The sequence below is a fragment of the Perca flavescens genome, chromosome 13, assembly GCF_004354835.1.
Source record: "Perca flavescens isolate YP-PL-M2 chromosome 13, PFLA_1.0, whole genome shotgun sequence".
Lineage (NCBI taxonomy): Eukaryota > Metazoa > Chordata > Actinopteri > Perciformes > Percidae > Perca > Perca flavescens.
The window spans coordinates 33,764,003-33,786,263 of NC_041343.1; the positions used below are offsets into that span (position 1 = coordinate 33,764,003).

General features: G+C 44.0%; 2 protein-coding genes across 4 annotated transcripts in view; both read left to right on the top strand.

Moving 5' to 3' along the window:
* The window catches only part of st6gal1 (ST6 beta-galactosamide alpha-2,6-sialyltranferase 1), a 39,232-nt gene extending 36,011 nt beyond the window's left edge, over positions 1-3,221 (top strand). For all 3 annotated transcript variants that reach the window (XM_028596366.1, XM_028596368.1, XM_028596367.1), the window contains exon 9: positions 2,153-3,221. In XM_028596366.1, coding sequence (XP_028452167.1) covers positions 2,153-2,424 — 272 coding nt within the window. In that variant the 3' untranslated portion in view covers positions 2,425-3,221. The remainder of the gene's footprint in view (positions 1-2,152) is intronic.
* Positions 3,222-14,492: 11,271 nt separating this feature from the next.
* LOC114566362 (complement C1q tumor necrosis factor-related protein 3) lies at positions 14,493-17,914 on the top strand. Its single transcript, XM_028594755.1, has 4 exons — positions 14,493-14,679; positions 15,354-15,461; positions 16,948-17,082; positions 17,610-17,914. Exons 1-4 carry the CDS (start codon positions 14,493-14,495, stop codon positions 17,891-17,893), a joined length of 714 nt encoding a protein of 237 aa, XP_028450556.1. The 3' UTR covers positions 17,894-17,914.
* The last annotated feature ends 4,347 nt before the right edge of the window (positions 17,915-22,261 follow it).

Below are 22,261 nucleotides of genomic sequence, written 5' to 3' on the forward strand. Positions count from 1 at the left end.
TATATTTCACTTGTATGTTGCTGTTCAAACACTTAATTTTCCATTTAAAATGACAAAAACAAACGTCCAACAGGTGTGTTCACTGCCCCGGTGAGATGAGCGTACAACTTTGAGTGGACGATCAATGCAGAAGGAGATGGCAGCCGCGGTTCAGGAGCTTGGTTGGTCAAGAACTCAGAGAAGGTTGTCGTTGCATACGAGGAACAGCCAACGACCGGTTATATGAGCGCTTCTAAAGGCATTACGCTGCTGCTGGAGGTGGGAGACGTTGTGTTTGTGCGTCTGTGGGCTAGCAGTTTGGTGCATGACAGGGAAAGTCACCCCACCACCTTCAGGGGCCATCTGCTGTTCCCCATGTAAGACAGAAACAGCAGCTCTGTGATAGTCACGCAGGTTTTTGTTGTCTTAAACAAGTCTTCATAGCCCTTCATAGATTTGATCTGATTTAATCTGCATCCAAATATTAATAATTGTCGACAGCAATCTATTTTCCTTAAAATATAAAGTGATTAATGTTTCTAATTCTCTCTTGTTTCTGTCATTTTAGTTAAAGAATAAACATGTCATTGCAATTACATCTGTGAGTGTTTCTTTATTCTTCTTCTTTCAACTTTAACTTATTGAAAGCAGATAATTAAATTCAACATCATAGCAGCATAAAGAAACAGAGAATGTTAAGCTGTTGTAACATATCAACTCTGTACGATGTCCACATGAGACTCTCTGGACATTGGACGGTTCAGTCTCGCTTTCTAACATGAAGACACACAACAGGAGATTTATCAACTTAAATAATTAGTAACAGAAGAAATAAAACTAGCGCAAAAAATTATAAACTCATACAAGCAACATTTTTGAAAAAAGCGATTTTTTGTTTTTGAAAAAGCAACAAAAAAGTCTCAACGACAAATGTGTGTGTTTGTGTGTGTGTGTGTGTCTGTGTGTACGTGTGTGCAGACAAGATTCAGGTTTTACATTTATTTTAATCATTTTTGTGTTCACATAAAATATAATAATTTTAGCAGTTAAGATCTCTAGACCTCAGAAAGGGTACTGCCAGTTACTGGTCCTCACAACGTCATAAAACGGGTATGCATGTGTCTGTGTTTGTGTGCGCGCGTGTGTGTGTCTGTCTGTCTGTCTAGTCTGTGCGTGTGTGTCTGTGTGTGTTTGAGTTATGAGTCCTCTGCCACGTTATAGATTTATCTCACGTACAGTAGAGACTTTCTGAGGTTTACCGTCTCTCCTCTGCAGGTTTCTGTCCACACGTCTGTCTGCATTCAGTTATACATCAGCGGTGGAAGAAGTATTTAAATTACAGGGCACAGCAGAGGATAACAGGACGTAGCAGAACACTGCAGGACGTAGCAGGACACTGCAGGACTTAGCAGGACATAGCAGGACACTGCAGGACATAGCAGGACATAGCAGGACATAGCAGGACACTGCAGGACATAGCAGGACATAGCAGGACACTGCAGGACGTAGCAGGACATAGCCGGACACTGCAGGACACTGCAGGACATAGCCGGACACTGCAGGACATAGCCGGACACTGCAGGACATAGCCGTACACTGCAGGACATAGCAGGACATAGCAGGACACTGCAGGACGTAGCAGGACATAGCCGGACACTGCAGGACGTAGCAGGACATAGCTGGACACTGCAGGACATAGCTGGACACTGCAGGACGTAGCAGGACACTGCAGGACATAGCAGGACATAGCCGGACACTGCAGGACATAGCAGGACATAGCCGGACACTGCAGGACGTAGCAGGGCGCGGAGCAGGAGCCCGTCGACAGCTGCAACCATAATTTAGGAGCCCCCCCCCAGAGCTACATTAGTAACGAGCATTACTGGGACATGAGACAGCCACCTGCTTATTTTACCAGCATTTGGCTGGTAGATGGTGCTGGGTCGTAGTGTTAGTAGAGAGCAAAGAAGGGAGAAGAAAGGGCCAAAAACATTTTTTAAAAAGCGACAAAAAACTACAATAAATAAAAAAAATAAAAAGAAGCAACAAATACTTTGCAAAAGTTACAAAAACATAAAAAAAAAAAAAAGCATCAAACTTTGTTCACGTGATATTAGTTTCCAAACACGTAAAAGGTGTACATACCGTGTTCTCTCCTTTGTGTCCCGCCCAGGAACGGTCCTGATGATGTCGCTGTGTGACACGGTGCACGTGTACGAGTTCCTGCCGTCCCGCAGGAAGACGGAGCTCTGCCATTACTACCAGCGCTTCTACGACGCGGCCTGCACGCTCGGCGCCTACCACCCGCTGCTGTACGAGAAGAACCTGGTCAAACGGATGAACCAGGGCTCCGACCGGGACATCTACACCCACGGACGAGTCACCCTGCCTGGGTTCAGGAAGCTCAACTGCACCCAGGCGGCTGGAGGGTCACCCAAACACTGACCACCGGGAAATACAGGAGCAAAGTGTGCACACACACACACACACACACACACACACACACACACACACACATGCTCACACACACACACACACAAACACACACACGCACAAACACGTAAACAATAGGCAGATGCATGAACACTTCCTTTTCACTGCCGAAACAAAAAGAAACGCCGTGTCACTCACTTTAAATATTTCATGTTGTACACACACACACACACACACACACGCACACGCACACACACGCACACACACGCACGCGCTCATGCACACGTTGCGCAAGCACACACACACACACAAACACGTAAACAATAGGCAGATGCATGAACACTTCATTTTCACTGCCGAAACAAAAAGGAACGCTGTGCCGCTCACTTTAAATATTTCATGTTGTACACACGCACACGCACACGCACGCACACGCACACACACACACATACACACACATACACACACACTGATAGATGTGCCTGCTGTTCACACATACATAACCTCACGAGGATGTTCCCCTGTTCATCTCTAATGCCCGTCTCAGTCAGAAACGTGGTACAGTTAAGAACAGTAAGGGAGTAAATGTACTTAGTTACATTCTGAACGTTGAAAGTACCTTCAAGTTTCAACTGGTCTGGACGGGAATCAAACTGAGCCCCATCTTCTCATCTGGGACCCAGACGGACGAGAGGGTTTCACTGATGACTGACGGACTGCACCTTTAAGAAACCTCTGGATGAATGTCTTTTACACACACACACACACACACACACACACACAGACACACACACACACACACACACACACACACACACACACACACACACACACACACACACACACACACACACACACACACACACACACACACACACACACACACACACACACACACACACACACACACACACACACACACACACACACACACACACACACACACACACACACACACACACACACACACACACACACACACACTCACACACACACACAGCACACACACACACACACACACACACACACACACACACACACACACACACACACACACACACACACACACACACACACACACACACACACACAGACGCACACACACACTGGATCAATCTATTTAAGAACATGCTGCCTGCAGACGACTCTTATCGTAACAGTAAAAACCCTAAAAGTGAAACTAAAGTTTTTGTTCCCAGAAGTATTTTTCTATGGCGTATAAATGATAGCAGTAATATGTTATGGCTTCCATCCTATTATAACTCATGCATGTGTACTATCTGTAAAAGTGAAACAGGAGAATCTCTGATTAACAGAGAAGTAGTCCGCATGGCACCAACTCTGCTCCCATCCCATAACTTGTTCTCCACTAAACGTTGATGTAAAACATATTGTTCTTAGCATCGTTAGCATCGTTAGCATGAAAACTAAGACAGACGGAGTGAGTGTGACGCTCCCTGTAGGAAGGATGTTTTGTGTGTCTACAGTATCGGATGTTTTATTAATAAATGATCAAATCTGACACTGGTACAATATCTAAATGTACCCATGTAGCCCTTATGTTCCCATGTCTAAGTGTCTAAGTGTCTGATGGGAACAACCGTCTTCAACATTGGTCCAGTATTAAGCGAGAGAAACAAGCTACAATGTAAGTTAATAGTGAGTGTGCAGCTTGTATTTACCTTCACTAAAGTGCTCGTTATGCTGCTGACAGACTCAGATTATTATTCTAAGTGTCTGGCAACATTATAGAAAGGATCCTTACAAAGATAGACCTTTTAGTTAAAGAGCAAGATGCTTTTTTTAAACATTAAAACATCTGTGGAATTGTGTTCGCTAAACCCACCAGACTCCATGTGAATAAACAGTAATTTAAGCATCGTAAAACACATTTCATTCAAAGTCGACAGAAACAAAATAAAACTACCAAAAGTTGGTTGAAAATAAATCTGGTTTGGTTGAAATAAACCCTTAATTCACCCATTTACATGTGGAGATATGCTGGCTCTATACACGCTAAAAGTCCTGATTATTTACATCTGGTGGGTAAAAACAGAACTTGTAGTGACTCTAACTGCTGCTGAACATTAGTCCTGTAGGGTTAGACTACAGCTTGGTTCTGGTTTAATACTGGACCAGTTTCACAGATTGTTGTTCCATCAGACACTCAGACACAGACATTGAGACAGAGAGTCCAGGGTGAATAATACCAGAGTTACCCTTTAAGTTGTGAGGAGTTTTGCACCACTCAAGTGTCTGTAACAGATTTTGGGAGGAACCAAATATAAAAACAGAGAAATCTGAAGCCAAATGAAGCAAGAAACAAAGTGGCTTTGACATCATTTCAGCTTCATGTTGTCACTAGAGCTTTCTAGTTTATTCAGGAAACACTTGAATAATGGAGTGTGTGTGTGTGTGTGTGTGTGTGTGTGTGTGTGTGTGTGTGTGTGTGTGTGTGTGTGTGTGTGTGTGTGTGTGTGTACCCTAGGAGATTTGACTCCGAAGCATTAATCAGCCTTTAGCCAGTTTAGGGCTCAAAGGGAGCTTTATTTTGAAGGATGGTAGCTTTATTTTGAAGGATGGTAGCTTTATTTTGAAGGATAATCACTAATTTAATCTCCCTCACTCTCTGGTTTCATAACTATATTATATTTTATACCCGCATGCATTAGACTCCAAAACCTACGCTGTAAACGTTAACGTCCATCTTCTGCTGGATGAATTATTCCGGTTATGAATGTTGTATTCTGAGGATTCCTCATCGTGTTACAAACACTGTCAGTGTTTATTTCTGTTTTCTACCTGGTCTGTTCTCTGAGTTTACAATCACAGTCTGGATGTTTGGGACGGAGAAGAGACGTGTATTTCAAACTTTAACCCTTTTAAAGGCCATCGGTCAATAAAGAACTGACAGAAACAGAAAGGCTCTGGAAATGATTCTTTACACTTTAACACACACACACACACAAACACACGCACACACACACACAGACACTGACACACACACACACACACACACACACATGCACACACACATGCACACAAACACAGATACACACACTCATACAAACACAGACACACACAGTGGGGACCAGCATTTTGGTCCCCACAAGGCTGTGGAGACCCCACAAGTATACTGTAGTCCCCGGTTTTTGGACCCCACGAATATAGTAAAACAGGTACACACATACTCACACACACTCACAGACACACACACGGACACACACACACACACACACGCTCACACACACACACACACCCATACACAGACACACACACACACACTTACACACAAACACACACACACACACACAGTAAACGAACCCATCCAGGATGGCACCAGGTTTACTATTATCCAAAAAAAACAACACAGAAACTCAGAGTCAGCTGGACCCCATCCATCACAGAGATGACACAACTAACTTTTTGGATAACAGCGAATGGGCTTTAGTAGTAGTAGTTTTATATTTTAGTTAAAGTTAGCGTTAGATAATGCCTCATTTTCAGAACCTTTCAGAAAACTTATAACATATAATAATAATAATGTTAATATCAGTAAGCAGCTCGGATATCTGAAGTGTTGAGAGGAACCTGCTGCAGAAACTTTTCTTTCTTTTGTGAAGTTATTCATATTTGAAACAAACCAGACAGTTTGTTCAGACCAGTTGGAGAGTAGAAGATAATAACCAACCAACCAAAGAGGAAGAATATTCTAATATATGAAAGATGCTGACAACATCCCATAATATCCAGAATGAAATGAAGGAGTTTTATCGCCCTCTGCTGATCAAAGTGTTAAACTCAACAGGATTAATAAATGTTACATATTCAACTCTGATTCATTACATGTGATTCATATTTCACCAAAGTTACTCTATTTAACATTGTGTTTATTTACATGTATCTTCTTTATAAAAACTAATCCTTTCATAAATATATAAATTTGGATGATCAGAAAATGCTTTTGTTTTGCATTACATCACATGTCATTTAGCTGAAGCTGTAATCCAAAGCGACTTCAAATTAAGTGATAGGAACACGTTTTTAGTGGGGGGGGGGAGCGGAGCACCCAGACACACCCCCACGCAGACACTTGGAGAACAAACCAACTTCATACAGAAAGGCCCGGGACGACCAGGGTTCGAACCCGGTACCTTTTTGCTGTGAGGCCAAGGTATACATCACATTTATGCACTCTGCTCTACTGTTTATATCTTTTTAAAGTTAAAAAAATTGCTTTATTGATGCTTTCAACAATATAATAAACCAATGTTTCCTTCCAGTTTGGAACTGGATCCAGTTTGGACCTATTTCGCAGGAAAAGTAGAGATTAATTACCTTAACTTTTTCTCATTCATTCTCTATGGTAGTTCTTATCAGTATGGATGTATTATTATTTAAGTATGTACATGTATACCGTTCTCTGAGTACATCCAGAGAACGCTACACGCTGCACACACAAACAGAATATTTAACAAAGAGCCATAAAAAGTCATTTTAGGATTGAATAATTCAGTCAGTTGTAAGCAGTGAAATATAAAGCTCTATTCAAATCTCACAACATATTTAGATGTGTGATTCTGCCTTTCTTTTTATTTTAAGGTAATGCATGTTCTGCTTTGCTTCAGAAAGGTATCTTTGGAATGACAATGAATGATTGTTTAAATCCCTGGAAGCCCTCAGGATAAAAAGGCAGCTGATATGAGACAATTTCACCTTGGAGGATTTAAGACCAGTGATGGACACTACAACACACGTAGGAGAGTGTATAGATGGCGCTGTCCATGGTGCTGAAACGGAGTTTTGTTACCAAAACAGAGGGGACTGTCCATGGTGCTGAAACGGAGTTTTGTTACTAAAACAGAGGGGACTGTCCATGGTGCTGAAACAGAGCCTTGTTACTAAAACAGAGGGGACTGTCCATGGTGCTGAAACAGAGCCTTGTTACTAAAACAGAGGGGACTGTCCATGGTGCTGAAACAGAGCCTTGTTACTAAAACAGAGGGGACTGTCCATGGTGCTGAAAAAGAGCCTTGTTACTAAAACAGAGGGGACTGTCCATGGTGCTGAAAAAGAGCCTTGTTACTAAAACAGAGGGGACTGTCCACGGTGCTGAAACAGAGTTTTGTTACTAAAACAGAGGGGACTGTCCATGGTGCTGAAAAAGAGCCTTGTTACTAAAACAGAGGGGACTGTCCACGGTGCTGAAACAGAGTTTTGTTACTAAAACAGAGGGGACTGTCCACGGTGCTGAAACAGAGTTTTGTTACTAAAACAGAGGGGACTGTCCACGGTGCTGAAACAGAGCCTTGTTACTAAAAAAGAGGGGACTGTCCATGGTGCTGAAACAGAGTTTTGTTACTAAAACAGAGGGGACTGTCCATGGTGCTGAAACAGAGCCTTGTTACTAAAACAGAAGGGACTGTCAATGGTGCTGAAACGGAGTTTTGTTATTAAAAAAGAGGGAACTGTCCACGGTGCTGAAACAGCCTTGTTACTAAAACAGAGGGGGCTGTCAATATTTCTATTTCCATTGTTTTTTGCTAAAGTTAGATATTTACACAGCTAGAGATTAGTGTTATTAAGGCGTTCACAAATTAGCTGACGTTAGCTTCTCTGTGTTGCCAGATCCTACGAGAGTTTTGGTCCTAAAACAGAAACATCCATCCATCCATCCATCCATCTTCGTCCGCTTATCCGGTGTCGGGTCGCGGGGGGAGCAGCTCCAGCAGGGGACCCCAAACTTCCCTTTCCCGAGCAACATTAACCAGCTCCGACTGGGGATCGGCGTTCCCAGGCCAGGTTGGAGATATAATCCCTCCACCTAGTCCTGGGTCTTCCCGAGGCCTCCTCCCAGCTGGGCGTGCCTGGAACACCTCCCTAGGGGGCGCCCAGGGGCATCCTTACCAGATGCCCGAACCACCTCAACTGGCTCCTTTCGACGCAAAGGAGCAGCGGCTCTCTCCGAGCTCCTCACGGATGAGTGAGCTTCTCACCCTATCTCTAAGGGAGACGCCAGCCACCCTCCTGAGGAAACCCATTTCAGCCGCTTGTACCCTGGATCTCGTTCTTTCGGTCATGACCCAGCCTTCATGACCATAGGTGAGGGTAGGAACGAAAACTGACCGGTAGATCGAGAGCTTTGCCTTCTGGCTCAGCTCTCTTTTCGTCACAACGGTGCGATAGATTGAATGCAATACCGCACCCGCTGCGCCGATTCTCCGACCAATCTCCCGCTCCATTGTCCCCTCACTCGCGAACACAACCCCAAGATACTTGAACTCCTTCACTTGGGGTAAGGACTCATTCCCTACCTGGAGAAGGCATTCCATCGGTTTCCTGCTGAGAACCATGGCCTCAGATTTAGAGGTGCTGATCCTCATCCCAACCGCTTCACACTCGGTTGCGAACCGATCCAGTGAGTGCTGAAGGTCGCAGGCCGATGATGCCATCAGGACCACATCATCTGCAAAGAGCAGCGATGAGATCCCCAGCCCACCAAACTGCAACCCCTCCCCACCCCGACTACGCCTCGATATCCTGTCCATAAATACTACAAACAGGATTGGTGACAAAGCGCAGCCCTGGCGGAGGCCAACCCTCACCTGAAAAGAGTCCGACTTACTACCGAGAACCCGGACACAGCTCTCGCTTTGGTTGTACAGAGATTGGATGGCCCTGAGAAGAGACCCCCTCACCCCATACTCCCGCAGCACCTCCCACAGTATCTCCCGGGGACCCGGTCATACGCCTTCTCCAAATCCACAAAACACATGTAGACCGGTTGGGCATACTCCCAGGCTCCCTCCAGGATCCTTGCGAGAGTGAAGAGCTGGTCCGTTGTTCCATGACCAGGACGGAATCCGCATTGTTCCTCCTCAACCCGAGGTTCGACTATTGGCGAACCCTCCTTTCCAGCACCTTGGAGTAGACTTTACCAGGAGGCTGAGAAGTGTGATACCCCTATAATTGGCACACCCTCTGGTCCCCCTTTTAAAAGGGGAACCACCACCCCAGTCTGCCACTCCTTTGGCACCGTCCCAGACTTCCACGCAATGTTGAAAAGGCGTGTCAACCAGGACAGCCCCTCCACACCCAGAGCCTTGAGCATTTCTGGACGGATCTCATCAATCCCGGGGCTTTGCCACTGTGTAGTTGTTTGACTACATCAGTGACTTCCGCCTGGGAAATCGGCGACAATCCCCATTATCCTCCAGCTCTGCCTCTAACATAGAGGGCGTATTAGTCGGATTCAGGAGTTCTGCAAAGTGCTCCTTCCACCGCCCTATTACCTCCTCAGTTGAGGTCAACAGTGTCCCATCCTTACTGTACACAGCTTGGATGGTTCCCCTTCCCCCTCCTGAGGTGGCGAACAGTTTTCCAGAAGCACTTTGGTGCCGACCGAAAGTCCTTCTCCATGTCTTCTCCAAACTTCTCCCACACCCGCTGCTTTGCCTCTTTCACGGCAGAGGCTGCAGCCCTTCGGGCCCTTCGGTACCCTGCAACTGCCTCCGAGTCCTCCGGGATAACATATCCCGGAAAGACTCCTTCTTCAGTCGGACGGCTTCCCTGACCACCGTTGTCCACCACGGTGTTCGTGGGTTACCGCCCCTTGAGGCACCTAAGACCCTAAGACCACAGCTCCTCGCTGCAGCTTCAGCAATGGAAACTTTGAACATTGTCCACTCGGGTTCAATGCCCCAGCCTCCACAGGGATGCACGAAAAGCTCCGCCCGGAGGTGTGAGTTGAAAGTCTGTTGGACAGGGCCTCCTCCAGACGTTCCCAATTTACCCGCACTACACGTTTGGGCTTACCAGGTCTGTCCAGAGTCTTCCCCACCCTCTGACCCAACTCACCACCAGATGGTGATCGGTTGACAGCTCTGCCCCTCTCTTCACCCGAAAGTGTCCAAAACATACGGCCTCAGATCAGATGAAACGATTATGAAATCGATCATTGACCTTCGGCCTAGGGTGCTCTGGTACCAGGTACACTTATGAGCATCCCTATGTTCGAACATGGTGTTCGTTATAGACAATCCATGACTAGCACAGAAGTCCAACAACAAACAACCACTCTGGTTTAGATCAGGGAGGCCGTTCCTCCCAATCACGCCTCTCCAGGTGTCTCCATCATTGCCCACGTGTGCGTTGAAGTCCCCCAGCAGAACAATGGAGTCCCCCACTGGAGCCCCATGCAGGACTCCAGTCAAGGTCTCCAAGAAGGCCGAATACTCCGAACTCCTGTTTGGTGCATATGCACAAACAACAGTCAGAGTTTTCCCCCCCACAACCCGCAGGCGTAGGGAGGCGACCCTCTCGTCCACTGGGGTAAACTCCAACACAGCGGCGCTCAGCCGGGGACTTGTGAGTATCCCCACACCCGCCCGGCGCCTCACACCCTGGGCAACTCCGGAGAAGAAAAGAGTCCAACCCCTATCCAGGAGTATGGTTCCAGAACCAAGACTGTGCGTAGAGGTAAGCCCCACCAGATCTAACCGGTAGCGCTCCACCTCCCGCACCAGTTCCGGCTCCTTCCCCCACAGAGAGGTGACGTTCCACGTCCCCAGAGCCAGCGTCTGCTGCCCGGGTCTGGTCCGTCGAGGCCCCTGACCTTCACTGCCACCCATGTGGCATCGCACCCGACCCCAACGGTTCCTCCCACAGGTGGTGGGCCCATGGGATGGGATGTCTCAAACTAATATAATTTTCTCCTGTTTTGTCCATCTGAAAAATGCTGTTTTAGTGTCAGAATGTTCTGGAGATGTGTGGCTTGTGAAGAATTGTTCCAATATTTACTTTGACTATGGGGCAAAATAATCACTCAATCTGTGTTCACATTCACTTCTCCTGTTGGAATCAATACACACAGATCCACTGCTAGTCTCCTAAAGAGGCGAGAACGTGGCGGAGAGGGGGGCTGTATGGTGCTGAAAAGGGAGTCATGTAATGATTTTTCCACCTCATTGAGTCATTTGACAGTTGGTGTGTGTACATAAAATAACTATTTGTGGGTGTGTGTGTGATTGTGCGTGTGTGCGTGCATGTGTGTTTATGTGTGTGTGTGTGTGTGTGTGTGTGTGTGTGTGTGTGTGTGTGTGTGTGTGTGAGTGAGGCAGTCATGAGAGAACCCAAGGTACTTGAGTCTGTCGATGCGAATATGATGGTTAACAGAGTCAAAGGCCTTGGACAGGTCAATGTAGATGGCTGCACAGTTATGCTTTTTGTCAATGGTGGCAGTGATGTCATTTATGACCTCAAGGGCAGCCATGACCAGCACGGAAGCCAGATTGTGCAGCGGAAAGGACACGATGGGATACGAGATGGTTGGTAATCTGTTTATTGACCAAGCTTTCAAAGTCTTTCAAGAGACAGGTAAGATAGATATGGGTCTATAGCAGTTTGGGTCAAGGGTGTCTCCTCTTTGGGAGGAGGTGTTCTTGTTCTCCATTGTTTTTACAATGTCCCAGAACTTTTTTGAGTTGGTACTGCAGGAGCCAAATTTTAGTTTGAAGTTGTCTGGCCTAGGATATAGCACTAGGACATGCTAGACTGGTCTATGAAATGAGGCCCCAGGTCTCAGATAATTCAGTTTGCATTCACATGATGTCTGCAGAATGGGAAACACTGTTGCTCCTAATAATTCACTTTCTCTTCTGAATGAGGGACAGCGTGTGGTTATCAGTTAGTCTGCCAGCTGTGTTCAGAAACCTACAATGTCTTTTATAGCAGAAGCCCTAAATGTCAGAAGAAACGACAAAAATGTTAAATAAAAATATTTAAAAACAAAGTAGTACTTGTGTTCAGAAAGCTACCATGTTTTTAGGGGACTTAAAAGAAACACAACAGGAACACACGCACAGACATACACACACACATACACACACACTCACACACACACACACACACACACACACACACACACACACAGACAGACACAGAGACACACACACACATAGTGACAAAGGCTTCGAAAAAAGCGAACAAAAACAACAACAACTGTAGTACTTGTGTTCAGAAACCTACGGTGTTTTTAACAGAACTTTGTTGAAGAGAAGCAGAGAAGAGAAGGGGTGCCATGTCTGAAGCTATGCTCCCTCTAGGCGAACGCTGCAACTCCTCACTATTTAACTTTAATCTTTACCAAAGAGGAGAGTTTTAAGGTTACTCTTAAGGCGTAACTCTCGCCAAAATGCAACCTAGGGTCTTTTTTGGGAATGTAAAAGCATAATTAGGATGGAAGCGCCACTTTTAAGATTTACCGTATTATCATTTTTTGTTGTTAAAACCTTCATTTTTAGTAAACTCTGTGAACACAAACAATGTTGTCAATGCTGGAGTTCATATGTAGAGCCCCTGGTGATACTTTGAGAAAAGTCTCATGTTGTGTCGAGCCTTCTTAGTGGTTTAAAAATAGTGATTTTGAGGCTAGCATAGTAGTGCCCTTAGCACTCCCATTCAAAAGGCCATTTGACCGAAAAACGATGATACGGTAAATGTTAAGAGTGGCGCTTCCGTCCTAATTATGCTTTTAAACTAAAGTTTGACTCAGGATACATTCACAAAAAGAACCTAGGTTGCATTTTGGCGAGAGTTACACTTTAAATGTGGCGATGGTGTCTGCCCCCCGAACCCAGACTGGGAGCTGGTTCCACAGGAGAGGAGCCTGGTAGCTGAAGGCTCTGGCTCCCAGTCTACTTTTAGAGACTCTAGAAACCACAAGTAACTCTCAGTTCTGGGAGTGCAGTGCTCTAGTGGGACAATAAGGTACTAAGAGCTCTTCTAGATATGATGGTGCTTGACCAGGTAGAGCTTTGTAGGTCAAGAGAAGGATTTTAAACTCAATCCTGGATTTTACAGGAAGCCAATGCAGAGAAGCTAATAAAGGAGGAATATGATCTCTTTTCTTAGTTCCCTTCAGAACACGTGCTGCAGCATTCTGGATCAGCTGGAGAGTCTTAAGGGACTTATTTGGGAAACCTGATGGTAAGCGGTGTTTCCTGCAGCACTTTCCAGTTTAGGCGGCCCGCCTTAACAACACTCGCCTGCCGCCTTAATTTAGGCTTCAAAAAAAATTAAAAATATCCGCCGTGTTCCTCTGTCCTGTTTGAGTGGCTGTCACTTACAAGTCGCACCAACACAGTCACAGTAAAACAAGGTAACGGCGAGTTGTCAAGATACCACCAATCACAACGGAAAGAGCATTTGCTGCGGTTGAGTGTAACTGTCGTTTATTCACATTTAAAAAGGGATAAATCGGAATTTCACCGTTGCGCGCGCGTCGGAGTTTGTCAACAAATGTGTGGGCAGCTGGGGCATGCCCGGGCAGAGACAGGGTGATGGACTTACCGGAGCGTTGGCATATGGCAGGCAGTCTGTCCTGTTCTTCACATCAGTGAGGCTTTCTTCTCTTGTTTCAATGAAGTGAATACACGACGAAGTGACTGGAACTATCAATCACCTCTCGCGCGTCGATTCTCAACGTCCCGGCTGCAGCTGCCTGGTCTTTAAGACACAGCTGTTTTTTTTAATCACTACACGCAGTTCACAACACACGGTTAGTTAGCATAGTTAACACAACACACAGTGAAATTACGTGACCTGTTTTTATTTGACGCATACTATCTGCTTTGAGTGAGTGAATCTATATTGGCTGAGCTGTTATTACAGAGCTGTTTGTTTTGGAAAAGAGTTGTCAGGCGAAGTGGAAGAGAGCGTTAAAGGATATATCCTGATTAGTGCTGTCAGTTAAACGCGTTAAAAAATTCTTTATACTTATGTGCTTTATTATAATAGCACAACATGAAATCAATCATCTGAAGAAAACAACTGAACCTCTCTGTTAATCATGTGTTTTATACACAGAAAGGATGGACCTTTGCTCAGTCACGTACACAAACTGACCATCTGTTTACCATCAGGCCAAATTCCATTCACTAACTTTATCACATAAGGTCATCAGCCTCCCAAACTGGTCGCCCCCTCATTTCCTGAAATCAAACAGCCTGACTGAATAACAGGAACGACTAGATTATATAAAGCAGCATCCTGACAGGAAAACAAAGTCACAATACAACAGAATGAAGATCTCTGTGAGTTTTACGCTGTGGCTGCTGCTCGGCACTGTCCCTGCAAGTGAAAGTACTGAAAGCCAGCCGGCTTCTCCTCCAGACATCTACGCTGCGCTGAGAGAGATCACCGCCTCGTTGGTTCAACTGAAGGCGGATATGAGATTGTTGCAGACTCAAGGTACAGTAATGAACTGTTGTACATCATGTCATAGCAGTTCAGAGATATCCAAAAGGAGAGAAATAACTATTTTTCTATGTATTGGAGCAAAGTAGGGCTGCACATAGCTACTGATTATTATCATCTGGATAAATGTATTATTTGTTTAGTCTCTAAATGGTGAAAAATGTCGATCAGTGTTTCCCCAAAAAGCCCAAGGTGACGTCCTCAAATGTCTTGTTTTGTCCACAACTCAAAGATATTCAGTTAACTGTCACAGAGGAGAGAATAAACTAGAACATATTCACATTTAACAAGCGGACATCGCACAAGTTTAACTGTTTTATCATAAAAAATGACTCAAACTGATTCATTGATTATCACAATAGTTTGAGATGAATTTAATAATGACTAATCCAATATCAGCCTGGTCTCACAGAATTCCGTGAAATGAGCATGTACCGTTAGTTTTTATTAGTTTTAGTCTTTTTTTGTAATATGGGTTATTTGTAGGGGGCAATATTCAAAATATTCAAAAAAACAAAAATATACAATTTTAGAAATATGTATTCACAATGTATTCAACAATAACACCAGTACATACAATGTACATATGATGATGAGCACAAATATGCAAACAGTCTACACAAGACGCAGCAGTAAGTGCAAAATGTGAGAGATCAGTTTGTACATTAATCTTTGCAGCTCTAGAGCAATGTCTAAAGGAACTGTCTCTGTTGTTGCAGAACAAGCAGCACAGCTGAAGACTGAAGTGGACAAGCAGAAGACTGAAGTGGACGAGCTGAAGCAACAACAGCAAGGTATTGTTCTCTGATCATTGTTCTTGCTGCTGGCTGCCATAACTATGACATTCTGAAAAACCAATTAAATACTACTTGCTTTTTTATTATTAAGGGAACAAACTTCCACGAATTAACCCTGACAAGGCACACCTGTGAAGGTAAAACCATTTCAGGTGACTACCTCATGAAGCTCATTGAGAGAACACCAAGGGTTTGCAGAGTTATCAAAAAAAGCAAAGGGTGGCTACTTTGAAGAATCTAAAATATAAGACATGTTTTCAGTTATTTCACACTTTTTTGTTAAGTACATAATTCCATATGTGTTCATTCATAGTTTTGATGCCTTCAGTGAGAATCTACAATGTAAATAGTCATGAAAATAAAAAGGAAACGCATTGAATGAGAAGGTGTGTCCAAACTTTTGGCCTGTACTGTAGTGTGCAGTAACTTCTAAATAATGGTGATTACTCACTGATGTCCAGTGATCACCGGCTGATGAGACAGCGTTTGCACTTTGGTTTCATCAACCGGTCGGCGAGTAGCACTCTCCAAAATAGTGCTTTGCTTGACCCTACTAGCATCAACTTGAGTCACGTTAACTGTACTATGCTTAGCTCGTAGCTGGTAGCTCAAGCTTGACGTGCTTCGGTGATATTCTAATTCGGCTTTACACAATGTGCATGTGGCTTTCGACATGTCTACGAGCCGTCCGGGAGTTTTGGACAATAGAAAGCTCCATTCAGAATTGTGTTGCTGCTGGATTTCTCCATCATGCTGCAACCTGCAGCAGTAGGATGTGTTAGGAGGAAGTTTGGCAGCTTGATGATAAGTAAAGGTGCTGCAAGGGGGTCAAAAATAGTAGCCTGTTAGGCATGACGTGAAGCCGAGTGAAGTGAAAATAAATTAATAAATGGCACATGCGATTAAAAAAAATGTACGCATTATGCTCGGCCCTTAATCGCAGCGTGATTAATGCGATAATGCTGACAGCTCTACTTTGATTACATAGGACTCAAAATGATCAGTTTAATATTTGATGATTTGTTTTTGTTTTTTAAGATTGTTTTTTGGGGCACTTTAGGCCTTTAATTGACAGAACAGCTGAATACATGAAAGGGGAGAGAGACGGGGGAATGACATGCAGCAAAAGGCCTCAGGTCGGAGTCAAAACCGGGCCCGCTGCGTCGAGGACTAAACCTCTATATATGGGCGCACACTCTACCAACTGAGCTATCCAGGCGCCCATATTTGATGATTTTTAAAATAACATTTTTCTCTCTCTCTCTCTCTCTCTCTCTCTCTCTCTCTCTCTCTCTCTCTCTCTCTCTCTCTCTCTCTCTCTCTCTCTCTCTCTCTCTGTTTCTCTGTCTCTCTCTGTCTCTCTCTCTCTGTCTCTCTTTCTCTGTGTCTCTCCCCCCCCTCTCTCTCTGTTTCTCTGTCTGTCTCTCTCTCTCTGTCTCTCTGTTTCTCTGTCTGTCTCTGTCTCTCTCTGTTTCTCTCTCAGTCCGACAGGTTGCATTCTCAGCCTCTCTGCATGCTGGTGCAGGCAAATCAAACCTTGGCCCCTTGCCCACGGACACTACCCTGATCTACAAACACGTTCTCACCAACATTGGAAATGCCTACAACTCAAACACAGGTAGCTCTGATATTCTAACAAAACATTTTAGAGATGAACCGATATCAACATATTGGCCAATTACCAATATTTAGCAATATTGATATGGTTGGTATTTCTATGATACATTGTACGTACCGAAAAACAAGGGTAAACACTGAATTTGTATAAGTTATGTATTTCTTTTTTGCAAAACATTTTGTAAATAAACTGTTTATTTCAACCAAACCAGATTGTTGGAACAGTGGAAAGACAAACGAAGACTCTTAACTAAAAGGTCTATCTCTGTAGGGATCCATCCCATAATGTTGTCAGACACTTAGAATAATAATCTGAGTCTGTCAGCAGCAACAACAGAACTTTTAGTGACTCTAACTGCTGCTGAACATTAGTCCTGTAGGGTTACATTACAGCTCGGTTCTGGTTTAATACTGGACCAGGTTCAGAGATGTGATATATTGTGCATCTCTAATATATTTCACTTGTATGTTGCTGTTCAAACACCTTTTCATTTTCCATTTAAAATGACAAAAACAAACGACCAACAGGTGTGTTCACTGCCCCGGTGAGAGGAGTGTACAACTTTGAGTGGACGGTTGGTGCAAATGGAGACAACAGCCACGCTTCAGGTGCTGTGTTGGTCAAGAACTCAGAGAATGTTCTCTTGGCATATGAGAATCAGGCGGCCGGTTTTATGAGTTCTTCTAAAGGCGTTACACTGCTGCTGGAGGTGGGAGACGTTGTGTTTGTGCGTCTGTGGCGTGACTCCGTGGCATATGACAACTTAAATCACCACACCACCTTCAGAGGGCATCTGCTGTTCCCCATGTAGGACAGAAACAGCAGCTCTGTGATAGTCACACAGGTTTTTGTTGTCTTAAACAAGTCTTCATAACACTTCATCGATTTAAACTGATTTCATCTGCATCCAAATAATATTAAGTAATAATTGTTGAAAGGTATTTTTTCCCTTCAAATATAAAGTGATTAATGTTTCTGATTCTCTCTTGTTTCTGTCATTTTAATTAAATAATAAACATATATCATTGCAATTAAATCTTTGAACATTTCTTTATTCTTCTTGTTTCAACTTTAACTTATTGAAAGCAGATAATTAAATTCAACATGATAGCAGTATAAAGAAACAGAGAATGTTAAGCTGTTGTAACATATCAACTCTGTCTGATGTCCACATGAGATTCTCTGGACATTGGACGGTTCAGTCTCGCTTTCTAACATGAAGACACAACAGGAGAAAAAAAACTGCCAAAAAAAATGTAAAATTAAAAACTCATTCAAGCAACAACATTTTTGAAAAAAGCTATTTGAAAAAGTGACAAAAAAAGTCAAAACGACAAATATGTTGATTGTGTGTCTGTGTGTGTGTGCGTGTGTGTATAAGATTCTGGTTTTAAATATAACTTTTCATATACTGTATAAAAAAAATGTACAACCTATTGTTAGTTTAGTGTGCTTACGTATGCCGTCACAATAAAGACGACTGAAGAAGAGAGAGAAAGAGCTCAATGAAGCAGCTAAAAGATCTGCAACTTTGCAGAGCTGGTACAAAACTGCCAGCTGGCCAGCTGTGAGAGAAGCACAAACAAACATCCTACATTGTTCATTTAATGTGAAGTAGGACTAATTTATCAGAAGCAATTTCTTTAAGTTGAATTAGTTATTCTTTTATGTATAAATGTTCCAGTTGAGTAAAATACTTTAACTAGCTATTGTCATGTTGTAACTGTTCCTGTTCAAATCATAACATTACTTATCTCAACCAGAATCATTGAGTGCAGCCACAGTCTAAAGGTCAACTGGCAGTACTAGTGTCAGAGTTCGGTTTTTTAGCAGTGAAAAGTACAGTATACTGTATGAGTTACTTTATTCAGATTCTAATAATTCTATTCAAGATGAGGCCTACCACTGCCTTTTTTTTCCAGATTAGAGCAATGGCCCCTCCAAATGTTTGTGCATGTCCCTGGTCTGTCTTGTCTGTGTGTGTTTGAGTTATGAGTCCTCTGTCACGTTACAGATCTTTCTCACGTACAGTAGAGACACTGTCTACTTTTTTAGACCGTCTCTCCTCTGCAGCTTCCTGTCCACACGTCTGTCTGCATTCAGTTATACATCAGCGGTGGAGGAAGTATTCAGATTACTTCAGTAAAAGTAGTAAAACCACACTGTATAAATACTCTATTACAGTAAAAATGTCCTGCATTGAAAATGTTACTTCAGTAAAAGTATCATCAGGAAAATGTAGTTAAAGTATTAAAAGTAAAGAAAATCCTCACACTTTAGAAACTGGAAACAATCCAAATTGTTGTGTGTTTGTTATTATTAAAAAGAACCCTACCCTTACCCGACTGCTTATCATCTATAGACAGAACATGTGCTAGGTTACAGTGACCCAAATGCTGGTTTATTTCAATTCACCCAACTGAAATAATTGAAATTAACTCTAATTCTGGGTCAAATATTACCCATATACAGGGTTATTGTCTCATTGCCTTGATTTTTATGGTAAAAATTACTGTGGGTGCACTAGAAGCTACACTGCCGGCTAGAGGGTGACAATTTTCGGTACGGGAGTCACTCTCACTGTCGGTAATGTGTTCGGGATGGAATAGAGCATAGAAATCAACAGGAGCGGGACGGAGCCGGAGATTAAATTAAGAAATGACGCTGCAATGCGGTGAGTGCGCACAAAGAGTGCGAGGCATTTAGTTTTAGAAAAGAGAACCACCTACAACTCACAATACGTTTGTTGATTGGGAATACCTAACCCTAACCCACCCAGCAGTGAGAGACAAATGGCTCTGCTCTGCAGCGCTGCATTCACACAACTACATCAGCACAGCAGAGAGGAGGAGCTGCTCTTGCTCCCTAGGGCCAACTTCTTTATAGGTATGTGCTTTATTATAATAGCAAGACCTGAGTATTTTCTGAAGAAAACAACTGAACCTCTCTGTTATTCATGTGTTTTATACACAGGAAGGATGGACCTTTACTCAATCACTTACGCAAACTGACCAACTGTTTACGATCAAGCCAAATTCCATTCACTAACTTTATCACATAAGGTCATCAGCCTCCCCGACCAAACTGGTCGCCCCCCTTCCTGAAATCGAACAACCTGACTGAATAACAGGACCACACTTTAGACATATCAAGATTATATAAAGCCACATCCTGACGGGAAAACTAAGTCATATAATACAACAGAATGAAGATCTCTGTGAGTTTTATGCTGTTGCTGCTGCTCGACTCCGTCCCCACTGAAGAAAGTTCTTTGCAGTGGTCAGTCTACCCAGGATGGTTTAGACATCATGACTGATAATCTAAATCCTTATGGAGAAAATCAAATCTGACTTTTACTTCCAGAACCACACTGTTGAGCTCTGTAGATTACTATTGTTTTTTGGCGAATGAGTGAAGCAAATCTATTCAATTCAATTTTATTTATAGTATTAATTCATAACAAGAGTTATCTCGAGACACTTTACAGATAGAGTAGGTCTAGACCACACTCTATAATTTACAAAGACCCAACAATTCCAGTAATTCCCCCAAGAGCAAGCATTCAGTGAGACAGTGGTGAGGAAAAACTTCCTTTAAAGGCCTGGACACACGGAGACGATAATTATCCGTCTGACAGTCTGGCGAGGTCGGTGACTCGAGTCTGTTCGGTGTGTTCCGTGCCGTCGTGCGTCCGAGGGGCCGTCGGTGTTCATTTGGGCCGATTTTACATGTAATTGCAATGATATATGTTTACACTGCAAGCGTGACTAGAGTCTCTCAAAATCTGAGGAAAATCTTATAAACTGATCTTTGACAATCTGAAATGAAAACAGATTAAGCATCTGCACGGCCTATTTCTCTATTCAAATGTTTTCAGAAACACGTTTCGGTGAACTATTTTAGTACAACATGAGATCGTATTCTGAACGAGCCGCCATACTGTCTTTGAATTTCTGGAGAAACCAGACCCACGTGACGCGTTCGTCCAATCAGCTGCCAGTTTTTGGGCGACAATACAGATTTGCGCCGCCTGCTGTTATGGAGATGTATTATGTCTCGTCTCTTCGGTGTGTTCTGAGGAACTTTTTGGACCAACTCGGGGAGACTGATCAGTCCAACTGGCTTTACTGCCAACGGTTGGCCGTCGGATCTGTGTGTCTGGGCCTTTAGGAAGAAACCTGGGACAGGCCCAGGCTCTTGGTTGGTGGTGTCTGATGGTGCCGATTGGGGGTGTGATGAACATTGGCGATAATAGAAGCAGGGCACTGCAGGGCGTAGCAGGGGATAGCAGGGGATAGCAGGACGTAGCAGCGTGTTGCAGCGTGTAGCAGCACGTAGCATGGCGTAGCAGGGTGTAGCAGGGCAAAGCAGGATGTTGCAGGGCACTGCAGGGCATAGCAGGACATAGCAGGGTGTAGCAGGGCAAAGCAGAGCGTAGCAGGGTGTAATAGGGCATAGCAGGACGTGGAGCAGGACCACAGCGACAGTTGCAACCATGATTTAGATGCCACCCTAATCCGAGGAAACATGCTGGGCAAAAAGACACAAGGACTCTGGGCAATAAGCTCCCCAGAGCTAAGTTAACAACAAGCATTTCTGGGACATGAATGCACACAGCCACTTACATATTTTACCAGCCTATGACTGATAGATGGTACTCATTTTGGACCCTGATTATTAGTGTTAGTAGAGAGCCAAGAAGGGAGAAGAAAGGGCCAAAAACTTAAACTTAAAAAGCATCAAAAATGTTTAAAAATACAACAAATACGTTGGAAAAATTACAAAAAAGCCTACGTATGCTAACTCATAAGACAAACATCACGCATTCAACCAGCTAATTGTTAATGCTAGTTAAACTTACCCTTTGTTTCGTTTGCCTGTTGCACTCTGCTCTTCTATCTTCTTCCTATACCGTGTTCTCTCCTTTGTGTCCCGCCCAGGAACGGTCCGGATGATGTCGCTGTGTGACACGGTGAACGTGTACGAGTTCCTGCGCTTCTACGACGCGGCCGGCACGCTCGGCGCCTACCACCCGCTGCTGTACGAGAAGAACCTGGTCAAACGGATGAACCAGGGCTCCGACCGGGACATCTACACCCACGGACGAGTCACCCTGCCTGGGTTCAGGAAGCTCAACTGCACCCAGGCAGCTGGAGGGTCACCCAAACACTGACCACCG

What these genes read in the sequence shown, in the direction of transcription:
- LOC114566362 (XM_028594755.1), top strand. Translation starts at nt 14,493, where the DNA reads ATGAAGATCTCTGTGAGTTTTACGCTGTGGCTGCTGCTCGGCACTGTC. An exon ending in GCTGAAGCAACAACAGCAAG is followed by an intron (nt 15,462 to 16,947) that starts GTATTGTTCTCT and finishes TTTCTCTCTCAG; the next exon opens with TCCGACAGGTTGCATTCTCA. An exon ending in TGCCTACAACTCAAACACAG is followed by an intron (nt 17,083 to 17,609) that starts GTAGCTCTGATA and finishes AACGACCAACAG; the next exon opens with GTGTGTTCACTGCCCCGGTG.